Source organism: Lepidochelys olivacea, assembly GCF_965140295.1.
Source record: "Lepidochelys olivacea isolate rLepOli2 genome assembly, chromosome: 2".
In the NCBI taxonomy this organism is placed as follows: Eukaryota; Metazoa; Chordata; order Testudines; family Cheloniidae; genus Lepidochelys; species Lepidochelys olivacea.
In genome coordinates, this window is record NC_140412.1 from 123,023,206 (window position 1) to 123,037,227 (window position 14,022).

At 43.4% G+C, this 14,022-nt stretch overlaps 1 protein-coding gene across 1 annotated transcript in view; it reads right to left on the minus strand.

Annotated features, from left to right (window-relative positions):
• Positions 1-11,400, minus strand: part of PHLPP1 (PH domain and leucine rich repeat protein phosphatase 1) — a 220,017-nt gene extending 208,617 nt beyond the window's left edge. Inside the window, exon 1 of the mRNA XM_084619249.1 lies at positions 8,379-11,400. Coding sequence (XP_084475375.1) covers positions 8,379-9,870 — 1,492 coding nt within the window. The 5' untranslated portion in view covers positions 9,871-11,400. The remainder of the gene's footprint in view (positions 1-8,378) is intronic.
• Between the last annotated feature and the right edge of the window lie 2,622 nt (positions 11,401-14,022).

Here is a 14,022-nt window from a genome sequence, read left to right on the forward strand (position 1 = left end):
TGCAGAGTCCTGCACTTACGACGGAAGAATCCCATGCACCGCTACAGAGTAGGGACCGAATGGATCGGCAGTTCTGCAGAAAAGGACCTAGGGGTTACAGTGGACGAGAAGCTGGATATGAGTCAACAGTGTGCCCTTGTTGCCAAGAAGGCCAATGGCATTTTGGGATGTATATGTAGGGGCACTGCCAGCAGATCGAGGGACGTGATCGTTCCCCTCTATTTGACATTGGTGAGGTCTCATCTGGAGTACTGTGTCCAGTTTTGGGCCCCACACTACAAGAAGGATGTGGAAAAATTGGAAAGCGTCCAGCGGAGGGCAACAAAAATGATTAGGGGATGGGAATGCATGACTTATGAGGAGAGGCTGAGAGAACTGGGATTGTTTAGTCTGCGGAAAAGAAGAATGAGGGGGGATTTGATAGCTGCTTTCAAACTACCTGAAAGGGAGTTCCAAAGAGGATGGATCTAGACTGTTCTCAGTGGTAGCTGATGACAGAACAAGGAGTAATGGTCTCAAATTGCAGTGGGGGAGGTTTAGGTTGGATATTAGGAGAAACTCTCTCACTAGGAAGGTGGTGAAACACTGGAATGTGTTACCTAGGGAGGTGGTGGAATCTCCTTCCTTAGATATTTTTAAGGTCAGGCTTGACAAAGCCCTGGCTGGGATGATTTAGTTGGGGATTGGTCCTGCTTTGAGCAGGAGGCTGGACTAGATGACCTCCTGAGGTCCCTTCCAACCCTGATATTCTATGATTCTAAGGCTCTTGGGCAAAGGAAGCAGCATGGGAAAAGACGAAAGGTCTTCTCCTGGATCAGTAACTAGTTAAAAGACAGGGGAAAAAAAAGAGTAGAAATAAGTGTGCAGCATTCACAGGGGGCAGAGGTAAACAGCAGGATCCTAGGCCCTCCACAGATCTCTGCTGGACCTTGTTCTGTTCCACATATTCATAAAGGACTGGGAAAACGGATAAACAGTGAGGTGGCAAAATTTGCAAGTGATACAAAATTACTCAAGATAGTTAAATCGAAAGCTGGCTGTGAAGAGTTAAAAAGGATCTCACAAAACAGGGTGACTTGAGCAAGAAAATGGCAGATGAAATTCAATGTTGATAAGTGCAAAGTAATGCACATCTAAAAACATAATCCCAATTATACATACAATAATGACGGGGTCTAAATCAGCTTTTACCTCCCAAGGAAGATCTTGGAGTCATCATGGAAAGTTCTCTGAAAACATCACCCAATATGCTGTGGCAGCCCCACCAAAAAACAAACAACTGTGTGTTAGGAACCCAAGCAAGTAATAGATAATAAGACAGAAAATATCATAATGTCTACATAAATCCATGGTACACCCATACCCTGAATACTGTGTGCAGTTCTGGCCACCCCACCTCAATAAAAAGAGATGCATTAAAATTGGAAAAAAGTACAGAGAAATAAAAAAGTGATTATAGGTATGGAACAACTTCAGTATGAGGAGAGATGAGAAAGACAGACTGCTCATTTTAGAAAAGAGGCGACTAAGGGAAGGATATGATAGAAGTTTATAAATCATGAATGGTGTGGAGAAAGTGTTATTTACCCTTTCACAGAAAACAAGAATGGAGGATCACTCAATGAAATTAATAGGCAGCAGGTTTAAGGCCAACAAAAGGAAGTACTTCTTCACACAATGCACAGTCAACCTGTGGAACTCGTTGCAAGGGCATGCTGTGAAGACCAAAAGCATAACCGGGCTCATAAAAGAATCAGATGAGTTCAGGGAGCAAAGGTCCATCAATGGCTATTAGCCAAGTTAGTCAGGGACACAACCCCATGTTCTAGACGTCCCTAAACCTCCAACTGTCAGATGCATCTGGCACAGGCCACTGTCAGAGATCTGGATGCTGAGCTAAATGGATCACTGGTCTGATGCACTACTGACATTCCTATGTAAGTGATCAGGGTACATACAATTTACATCAAACTAGAAACAGGAAGGAAAAATAAAAGTAAAGGAAATATGTAGGAAGTTTCAGGCTAAAAACAGTTTTCTTTAAAGTGCTTGGTCATACAGTTATGCTTAAGTTAACACACCAAAGAGCTCACCTTCTCAATGACGTCTTTGGGAAAAATAAAATAATGGAGTTGAAAACAAAAAAGATGATGCAAAGACAGAGAGAAACCTTAATAGTACAGTTCTAGTTTTATGCTTATGCGCCATGTTTGGTGAACTCAATTTAAGACCACTAGTAGTCCTTGAAGAGAAAAGGTGCCAATATTTTGCTACAGTTGTATTAAGTTATTCATTCTCTCTTTACCACAAAGTGGTACAACTTCAGAATCATGACTTTCACACTACACCTAAAATATACATAAAGTCTAGCCAATTCCACATGTGCCACACTCTAGGAAGCCCATTTGTCACATAACATTAAGTGTCTAAAACCTGTTCCTGCCCACATAGTAACATTAAAATTTCTAGCTTCAATAACTGACTATTTTTAATCCAATTAGATCATTCCAGTTGACTAATGTCTTAATCGTCCCCAGATTGAGATAAGAATGGAAGACTGACATATTTTACAACAAAAAGAAGTTTGATATAAAGCTGAACATATTTTTCTCAACACTGCTTTCTGAAAGGTCATATGGGCAAGAAGCATTTCTCAAATAAGATCTGACAACCGTGTTTGAAATGAAAGTTCTTTATTATAACTGGCATTTCTCAATATTCTGCCTATAGGCAATCTTACTGAAAAGCGGTATTTGATGACACCAGCAGCATGGAAGCCTCATGACTCATACCGAGTTTCAGGGTCAAAAGTAATACCACATTTCAGCAAGTGCCAAAAAGAAGCCCCAAATGCTAGTCGCAAAATACAAGTTTTCAGAAATCATTTCAGAGAACACATTGTTTACAGTGCGCAGATTCAGAATTCAGCATGAATAAGTTAAGGAAACCCTTTTAAGCTTTCTTTTGACCTAAAAACTCAAAGTGATTAGTCCTACAATGATCTGTTCATTTTAAAATTATTCATACTAGCAACACATTTTTGCCTGCATTGAAAAATTAAGAAGTCCACCCGGAGAACGTTTCACAAGATTTTGTTTTGGTAAACAGAGCAGTAAGGGACAGTATACTTGGTGTTCAAAAAGCATGTTGGATCAAAGCCACTCGTACGGTTTAAGGAATACATTTAGGAACTCTGATCTAATCGGTCTCACAGCTACAATATCATGAGTATAATTGCACTATGGATTATTACTGAGTTCCATAATCCAGTAAAATAATACCTCATCAGAAAGCTATGTAACCACATCCTTTAAAATTAAGATTTAATATTTTGGATTTTGAGGAAAGTCTGTTAAAAATAGATTCCCACCGAGCACGACGTTACTGTGCATGACTAGTCACTTAAGGCCTGATTCTGTTCACAGTGAAGTCAATGAGAATAGGATCAGGCCCTTAAGGCCCAAAAGATGGGTTTCACTTCAACAGAGTTATACTATAACGTTAAATGTTACAGAGCTTAAGACGAGAGTTAAACACCTCCATGATCTTAAAAATAAGGGAGGAGCAGGGAGATGGAGAAATATTGGAAATGTGCAAGCCACATCTTGAAGTGAGCTAAGTAAACATGCTTCCTCCTAATTACGTGTAGAATATAGAACTTTACAATAAACATGTCAAGCAACAAGTTTCTCCATTTTGTTTGCTTGGGTTTTTTTTAAAAGCTGCCATTCCACACAGAGAAACGTACTTAAAATATAAGATGCTGGTAGAGTGCTACATATGAGCGTTGCAACATCTTCCTCCGCTTAAAGCGTTAAACATTTTTATTAAAGGGAGAAAACTTATTAAATTTTTCTTCAATTTTTTCCAGTTTCATTTTGCAAGGGGGGTGGGTGGGTGGAGAGTTTTTTTTGTTTTGTTTTGTTTTTTTAAAGATAACAGGTTCTGTCATGTTCTAAAGTTAGTGGTATCACTAAGATCTGGACGCTAATATCAATACCTTACTGGACATTACACTTGTAAGTTTCAGATTAGTAACCATGCCCTTTATTACTCATGTTCAACTTGCATAGGCATGCTTCTGGTAACACAATTTTAGTATATCAGGGAAGCAAAGAAAAAAGTGACCAGGGAAAGGAGTACACCAATTCCTACTGTATCTTCAGGAAATTGTGGAGATACATAGCACCAACACCTCCATCCATTGGTGCACCACCCAAGAGAACGATGGTCATGGAGAACAAGGGGTACACTGTTTTAGAGCAGCCCTCAGAACCCTCCACCATCAGGGTCTTTATGAGTCACCATTTGTAACCACACTGCTTATCACAGCCAGAAATGTCCCACGTCAGGGGCATCTGCTCCTTCCACCCCTCTTAGGTGAAACCCTCCACTAGAATATAGGGGACCAGACTAGCATAGTGAATAATTCAACACTTCCCTATGCCAATTTTTGTTAATTCTGTCCTGTGCTTTTATTTTATGTATTGTTGTAGCTGTGTTGGTCCCAGGATATTAGAGATGTAAGGTTGGTGAGGTAATCTCTCTTAGTGGCTCAGAAGAGCTGTGTGTAAGCCTGAAAGCTTGTGTCTCTCACCAACAGAAGTTGGTCCAACAAAAGATATTACCTCACCCATCTCGTTTCTCTGTGCATTTGTCTGTTCACCACTATTGCTTACCGTTACACCTGTTTGCCTGAGAAATAGGATATTAAAGGGAGATAGAATTTAATTAAGTAGCCAAAACTGCTACATGAAGTTGGTATGATTAAAAGTTGTCCATTATGTTTAATCACTAGTTTTGGATGGCATAGATTACCAATTAATGTGGCCATTCTATTACAGACACCTTATTATAGGGGTTTCATAATTTGGTTATTAAAACAGGTCATCCTGAGAAATATGAATCTAAAACTGAGTGAAAAGTTCTTGTTTAAAAGTGCTTGAGAATGGTATGCTAAGCAATATTTGAGATTGTGTAACTCAAATTTAAATTTGCTTTAATCCACTACATACTCCATCGTATGAACTTATCCTGCTAAGTTGTGTTTTAAAGCCAGGAAATTCCATTTTTACAAGCTGTTAAGTTTTCTATCAAGTGGATAAAATCACAAAGATTATTCCATGCCTAAATAATTAATTTACAGGTTCAGAACTTTGGCATTGTATGGATCTTTTAAAATTAAAATAGTCATGCATTAACATTAAAATATGTAAGTGAGTGTGAGCAAGACTGTAAAAGGCTCATGTTTTTTAAATTTTATTTAAATAATGTGCAGTTTGTGAAGCATACAGAAGTGCAAACAGAGCTGCTACCCCATTTCGGACCAGATTTGTGTATTCCTACTTAATTGTGGGAATGGAAATAATGAGTTTAGAAAAAAGAAACATTCTTTTCAGCAACACCTGCTTAATTCCACAGTTACTGCATAGTGAAGACATTAAGCGTACAACCACCTGAAACTGTTTTAAATTTCTTTCTGATCCCAAGGTATCCATCGCACCCCAACCAATTCCTGCACTGAGCAATATTCTAGTTGCAGTGAAGATACTGCTACGGTGCATGCTAGAAACCTAAGGGAAGCATCAAAATGGAGAGAGGTAAATAGTGGTGTCCCCCAGGGGTCTGTTCTAGGACCAGTCCTATTCAACATATTCATAAATGATCTGGAAAAAGGGGTAAACAGTGAGGTGGCAAAATTTGCAGATGATAACTACCTTTAGTAATTTTGTAAGACTCAGGCAGACCACAAAGAGCTATAAAAGGATCTCTCAAAACTGGGTGACTGGGAAACAAAATGGCAGATGAAATTCAATGTTGATAAATGCAAAGTAATGCACATTGGAAAGCATAATCCCAACTATACTTATAAAATTATGGGGTCAAAATTAGCTGTTACCACTCAAGAAAGACAGGTTTCAGAGTAGCAGCCATGTTAGTCTGTATTCGCAAAAAGAAAAGGAGTACTTGTGGCACTTTAGAGACTAATAAATTTGTTAGTCTCTAAGGTGACACAAGTACTCCTTCACTCAAGAAAGATCTTGGAGCCATTGTGGATAGTTCTCTGAAACATCCACTCAACGTGCAGCGGCAGTCAAAAAAGCAAACAGAATGCTGGGAATAATTAAGACAGGGATAGATAATAGGACAGAAAATATGTTGCCTGTATATAAATTCATGGTATGCCCACACCTTGAATATTGTGTGCAGATGTGGTCGCCCCATCTCAAAAAAAGATATATTGGAATTGGAAAAGGTTCAGAAAAGGGCAACAAAAACTATTACAGGTGTGGAAGAGCTTTCTGATGAGGAGAGATTAATAAGGCTGGGACTTTTCAGCTTGGAAAAAGATGACTAAAGGGAAATAAGATAGAGGTCTATAAAATGACTAGTATGGAGAAAGTAAACAAGGCAGTGTTATTTACTCCTTCTCATAACACAAAAACTAGGGGTCACCAAATGAAATTAATAGGCAGCAGGTTTAAAACAAACAAAAGGAAATATTTCTTCATGCAATTCACAGTCAACCTGTGAAACTCCTTGCCAGAGGATGTTGTGAAGGCCAAGACCATAACAGGGTTTTAAAAAGAACCAGATAAATTCATGGAAGATAGCCACGATAGACAGGAATGGTGTCCCTAGCCTCTGTTTGCCAGAAGCTGGAAATGAGCGACAGGGGATGGATCACTTGAGGATTACCTGTTCTGTTCATTCCCTCTGGGGCACCCGACAGTGGCCACCGTCAGAAGACAGGATACTGGGCTAGATGGACCTTTGGTCTGACCCAGGAGGGCCATTCTTATGTTCTTAAGCATCAGACCATCAGACTGAAAAGGGAGGGGGAGTTGATCTAGTGTATTACTGTTAGACTTTTTTCCAAAGTGTTCATTTTGCATTTATTGGAGTACACAAGAACGGCTGCCTAAGTACTGCAGCTTTAAGTAGTACACAATAGAAAGCAAGTTTCATGGTCCAGTCAGGTCCAACAGCGGCAATGCCTATATGCTGTGTCTGTCACTTTCTATTAAATGGCTAAAAGTACCAACTTGTAAGACATACACATTGATATAAACTCACTTATTGCAGATGACCACATATTCAAATACATGGCAGGTATTTGAATGTTCAATAGTTCTTTTCTCTCCCCTCATTTTTAAAGTGATGGCAAGGAAATTAAATGCAAACTATTTATGCAACTATATGGTTGACATTTTACATTAAGTCAGTAACTCAATTGGCACTGCATGTTTTTAAGCAGATATCACAAATACAAAATAGTGCATATTTACAGTGCAAAAATTAAAACAAGTGACTTCCCAAGTTCTGCTTGGTAAGCCACACAGCAAAGTTTCATTAAAAATTTATGTGACCAAGGTTTTGATACATATATTCTTAAAGGTTACTTTGTGCATATACACTTCCAGGGTTATTGTCTTGTTCTTTTAATACAGACAGGACTGTTCTGTATAAACTGCTCAAACATTAGCAGTTGCTTTTAACAAGTTTTTTTAAATGTAAATACAGCATTTAGCTTTCAGTAATATGCACTTTTATCAACTCACAGGAACTACTTATGCTGCCTGTACAATTACAAGCCTAAAGTGGTTGAATTTTGAAGATCCATCTTTAGGACATATCTCTATGCAGCCCTGCCCTCAGCTTCATGTTTTAACAAGAAACAGTTGAAAGCCATGTAGAATATACTGCTAAGCTATTTGTATGATAAAAATTAGTATTTAATACTTGTTTTGCCTTTTCAGCCTAACAAAGAGTTGTGGAAAACAGAAGTAACACACAATATTAGAATTTCTGATTTAACCTTAACTGCAGATGCTAAATTTCACTTAGGAGGAGGAAGAAAACTCTGCAACATTACAGTACAACCTTCATGACTCAAACAGCATCAGACACACTGAATTCGCTCAGATGATGTGAGTTTTGGATAACAGGGACTTTTGCTAAAGTTGACTGATATGTTTTCATGAGAGTCTAGCCATAAATGATAACAGAACATTAATCAGGTTTTTCGGTGGGGTGGGGTTTCCGGGCTGTGGAATTTGGTACAGCAAATAAATGGGAGGGAAGAAAATGATTGTAAGCTTTTCAGAACAGAGACACACTATGTTTTTGTAAAGCACCTGGCACTTTGGGGGCCCTACATAATTACAAATACACTGTAATAAATACAGGCTATCCACCATGTCTCTGGTGCAACTGTAACAAACAGTCCACAGCTTGATGCATGCAGTTTTTAAAGTAACTCCCCTGGTACTCAGCTGGGGATGTCTAGTTACTCAAAGGTTAGTGTCGGTCTTTCTGCTAGGCAGAGCTGTCCCCGCGCCCAGCCAACCCTGTTACACGCACACCCCTTTACTCACCTGCATAGAAGCGGATGAGGCAGCCGGTCTCGGAGTCCATGCCCTCCTCCTGCACCCTCCACAGGTCCCGGAAGCCCAGCTGGGAGAGGTAGTCGTTCTGGATCTGCAGGGGTTTCTCGTGTGCCTCCAGCCGGCGGCTGGTCTCCCCGTGGAACTGCACGTACAAGGCCGAGGGCAGGGGAGACGAGGCGCCCGCCTCTCCTCCCAAGTGAGACACCTTGGAGCCGGCAGGGGCTGCCGCAGCCATCCCTACCCCGGGGGTCTCTTCTCCCGCACACCCTGTCCACGGAGGGGGGTGCACCGAGGGCAACTCGCCCGGCCGGTGATGGCTCCTGCCCGGCCCCACACCTGCCCCTGCCCCCACTGGCGCAGCAGAATCCACCTCCAGCTCCTCGGAGGACGACGAGCCGCCGCTGCTGTAGGGGTCCAGGCGGTCGGAGACGCTCTCAGCGCTGGGGCTGAGGCTGAAGCTCTCGGTGTCGGAGCCGGCCAGCCCCAGCTCGCCCAGGAGGGAGGGGCAGGATAGCGGCGGCCCAGCCAGGTAGAGCTCGGCGGGCGGCGGCGCCCTGGGACTGAAGTCGGAGGACAAGGGACTCGGCCGGGGATCTGCCCAGCTACTCTCCCCGGCGCTGCCGCTCAGTGCTAGGCGGCCGGGTGGGGCCGCCTCCGCGTTGTCCCCCGGCGGTTGCCGGGCCAGCTCGTGCCGGGTCCCCCGGCGGCTTCTCGGCCTCTGATCGTGCTCCGGCCGCTGCTGCCTGGCAGGCGGGGGATCGAGCGGTGTCAGGCTGCCCAGGTCTGCTGCAGCCGCGGCGCCGGGGAGCGTCTCCCCCGGGAACGCTGCCACCTCCTGCTGGGGCTGCGCGCTCGCCTTGCCCAGCACCCGGACCACACCGGCGCCCCCCCGGTGGCCAAGCTGCAGCAGCCGGGCCGCCACCTCGGCCGCCGTGGTCTCCAGCGTACAGAGCACCGGGCGAAGGTAGGACATGTGGCGCTCGTAGACATGGACGCAGCCCCGCCGCAGGTCCCGCCGCACCCAGTCCCTCTCCGCGGGCTGCAGCGGCTGTAGCTGCCGGGGCGGCTTCAGCAGCAGTGCTTTCCTGTCCAGGCTGCGGGTGCCCAGCGAGGCAGGGGCAGCCGGGGAAGAGGAGGTGGAGGAGGCGGCGGCGGCGGCAGACAGATTCCTCTTCAGCCTCCCTCTCCTCAGCAGCAGGGAGTTGGCGCTGCTGCCCCGGCTAGAAGCAGCCTGAGTCCCGTTGGCTATCAGTGCAGCGTGGGGAGAGAAGCCTCCAGCGGCCCCTCGTCTCCTCCGCGGCCCCCCGGCTGCTTTGCCTTCTAGTTGCCCGGCCTCGGCGCCGCCGGGCGGCTCCACGCTGCTCTCTGTGCCTGGCGCTGCCCGGCTCCTCTCGCCCGGGGAGCTGCCCTGCTGCTCCGCGCTGCCGCTGCTCCCCGCTGCCGCCGGGGCTTCTCTCGCTAGCTGCTGCGCGGGCTCCATTGCCCGGGGGCTGAGGATGCCGCCGCCTCCTCCCCGGGGCAGCGCCGCTCCCAGCCCGGAGGAGGAGGGGGGCGGGGAAACAGAACGGAGAGAGGCGCCGCGTTCCAGAGGCGGATTATGTAGCAATTGGGAACATTCCGTCGGTCGGTGCCTCCGCGCGTTCGGCTCAGCCGCGCTCCACAGCTGTCGCGAGCGCCATTAGGGACAGAGAGAGGAGCCGCCTTCCCGCCTCCCTCCTCGCAGCCTCATGAATATTAAGCAACCCCAACCTTCTATTTACAATAGCATCCAGGGAGGAGCGAAGGGGGTGGGCTCATGAATACTCATCCCAGCTTGACGCCATCCCTAGCGCGGTGGGGCGGAGCGCCGATGATCAATTCAAGGTGACGGCAGGGGGCGAGCGAGGCACCCTGGGAAATGGAGTCCGCGGCCGGCCCCCATAGGGCACCCCCCCCACATACGAACTACAAGTCCCAGCATCCCCTGCCCCTCTTCTCTCTCCAACAGGAGCGAGGTTCCCGCCCTCCTGTCCCCACGGCGCGCCCGCCTGCCCGCACGTGATCGTGTGACTGCCCCAGGGCGGGGGCCCTGTCAGAAATGCCTCACCTGCGGCCGCACAAACCGTGGTGGGTTTGCCTGTAGTCTCGTGTTGGCCTCTGCTCCCCCAGCGCTCTGCACGCCCCCAGCCTGTGCGGGTTCCCCCCCGCAGCTGGCAGCCACCCAGGCACAGTTGCCTCCCCCTGTGCGTTGCTCAATTCCCCAGTGTGCTTAAGTCCAGCCTGACGTTTTCCACAGTTATTGATGATAGCAGCATTCAGAGGCCTGGTTAGGATAGTGGGCACGATCTTCTTTCCCTTTTAATCATTGAAACCGATTTACTATCGCTGGGAAACCTCTCTTCACACTTCTTCCAGATCATAAATGTACTGAACTCAAATTCATTTATTCTCAGATACCGCAATGAGGTTTAAGAAACTGAATAAAGAATAGATTAGCTAGAACGCTCAGGGGAAGTCACATAAGCCATATGAAGAGTGGTAGTGAATGTTAATTAGTATTAAAATCTATACTAGGACTTTGCCTTTTACCCAATGATTATATTTTATCCAGAGCTTTCTCAAAAATAAATCCAGCTGTTCCAGGGAACCTGTATGGCCCAAGGCACGGATAATGAAACCTACATGCAGCTCCTTTCACTAGTTTAATACTGAGTGAAGGCAACAGTGTTTGAAAGTAATTACCAGCTGATAGCTTCTTGAGAGCCTATGTAAAACAATCTCACAAGTCCATTTACCATAACCACATCATTTTTAAAAATCTGAAATGGCAACCTTATTTGCTGTTTCAGTAAAGAGGCCAACAAATTAATAAGAAGAGGCGGAGCTACCTTTTCATCTATAGAGAATGATCTCTTCAGATTAGAACCAGGATGGAAAAACTCATACAATTGTGAAAAAACTTGTACAGCTGATGCTTATGTTTGTTGCACAGAGAAGTGGTTGTTGGTCTGGCACCCATTTCAAGCACTGAAAATTGAATTAAAGTATTTTGTTTAAAAAAATTGCTTAGTAGCTAAATGATTCTGCAAAATTGTTCAAAAAGATATGCCTCAAAATAAAATAATGTATTAAAATTGTAAATATCTCATAAATACACTTAACTATGTGAACGTATGAGTTTTAATATTGTAGGGGCACAATCAAACAATATTTATTTAGGCAAAACTGCTCCTGAAGTCAAGGGGGAGTTTTAGCCAAGTAATGTCCCCAGGATCAGGTTCTAACTGCTTGAGATCTGTACCTCATTTAGTACATTTTGTAAAGTTGTAGTGAAACATTTTGCCAAATATTTGTTTAAAATGTTACAGACTGCACTAAACTAATTGCTTTTGGCAATTAACCAAGTATCAACAACATTATGGGAGACAGAAACAAATCTTCACCACTAAGAACCCTAAAATAATCTCTCTAGGGTCAGTGAAACACTAACTATGAAACCTACTGCAAAACTTGTGATTTTTAAAAAACATATTTATAATGTAAAGAGAAACAACAAAGCAGACTGTGTCCATTTGTACATTATCATCATCTTTATCCTGTAAAAGTGTGCTGCTCACTCCACAGAAAACACTCAAGGTCTTCTATAAAGAATTTATGATGTAAATATATCTTAATCTTTGTAAAATATGTGTCCAAAGGAGGCTTACAAGTTTATTTTCACTGGTAGACTGTTGTCCTATAGAACAGAGTGATTTGTAAATTAATTGCTGTGTTCTGAATCTGCAGTTATCTTGTGTATATCCTTAGGTCTAATTGAAAGCAAAAGCATCTTTGGAATTCTTTCTAAGCTAGATAGCCAGAATCACATCCAGAACATAAATTAACAGCAGCTGAATGCTGCACTCAGCCATTAAAGGCTCAGATTTATGTCCAAAAACAACTTTAAAAGGGGCAATATGCAGCATAAGTGCAGCTTTGAGTATATCACAGACCAGATATTTAGACTCTGATTCTCCACTTCCTTCCACATTCTCTATTTTCACTTCTGCTGATTTTACACAACTGTAATGCTACTGACTGAACTGGAGTTACTCCTGATCTGATTTAAACCAATTTAAGTGAGAGGAGATTCAGGCTTTAGTCTTACTATACACAAGACCTAAAATAGTATAAATACATCAAATAAAGATTACGAGTCCAAATCAGAATATATTTCTTTAACCATCTCTTTTCTCCAAGATTTTAGGTCCAAATACACTTTGCAGGTGGTGATGTGTTCTAACTTTTTTGGGAGGGGAGGTGAACAAAAAGGGTGTTACCAGAATTATTTAGTTATCAAAGGTGTTTTCCTTGAACAGTTCGAGACCCCCTGTGGTCCTTGCCAAGACACCACAGCCCCAGTACAGATGGCCCAATCTGAAGAGCTGCAAGGGGTGGAATGCGGTATATGAGAAACTTGTCTGGGGAGACTGGAGGAAGAGAGAGAAGGACATAGGAGGCAGGGCAGAATGATCCTGGCTTGGGGCAAGCAAGAGGGAGACAGCAAGTTCCAAAGAGACTGTTGTCACTTAGTATTATATTAAGCCTTTTTAAAAAGGAAAGGAATTTTCCAGGAAATACTTTGCTGAGCTGGAGTTAAGCTGGTAAATATTTATCTAAAGGGGGAAACAACAGTTTTCTCAAATAGAACAAATATTTAGAAAACCTGGAAGTTCAAAGTTAAGATTACACTAAAATCCATAACATACAGAAAATCCAGTATTAGATAGTATGCATATGTATGGCTACAGTCATCCAAACAACCTCATTTCAGATTCTCAGCTGGTGTGAAATGGCATAGCTCCATTAGCATCTATGGAGCAATGCTAACTGATGCTATCTGTGAATCCAGCTCATAACTCTGCCCAGAGAACTACTCAAATCCATAAAACAACTCTGTTAACTGAGTAGTGATTTATATGATACTTTCTTGTTGATAGGCTGGCTACATTACTGTGGTCCTTAAAATGAGGTGCACCAGCCTATCTCACTGTAGCAAACTACTGAAGTCCACAGGGTGGACTGGATTAAAGTTAAGGTTGTTTGGTTTACCACTGCATTATAAAATTCATTCAGGTGCAAAAGCCCCACGACTATGTGATCCCTGAGTTGGGGCACAAGGGCAAAGAAGTCGTGGTGGTTGTGGGCATTCACATTTTTTGAATTTTGATGAGAAAGTCTCTGTTCTGACGCTGCCTCCCTACACTTCACTTGTATAAAGCCTGATTACTTAGGGTTGATGTGGGGAAGTGAATTTCACCAGTTGTGTTTTTCCCATATTTTCTAATTTTCTTAAATGTAATTTAACTTTGAACATTCAGACTCATGTTTGTATCTTTAGTGAAAACCACACTGTTCTCTTTAGGATTTATTTCCCAGTAGTTGAGAGATATTTACAACCTTAATTCTCCTCTTACCAGGTTTTTTTTTTTTTTAAATTGGAATTGGAAATGTTGATAGGGATTAACTGCTGCTATACTGCGATACTCTCAAGATTAATCTTTGTAGCTCAGGACAGGTGGATGAAATATTTTCTTTGCTTTTCTATATTTGTATTGATTATTATTATTAAACAATAAAAAGGAATAGTGGGAAAGGGGATGATTCACAATCT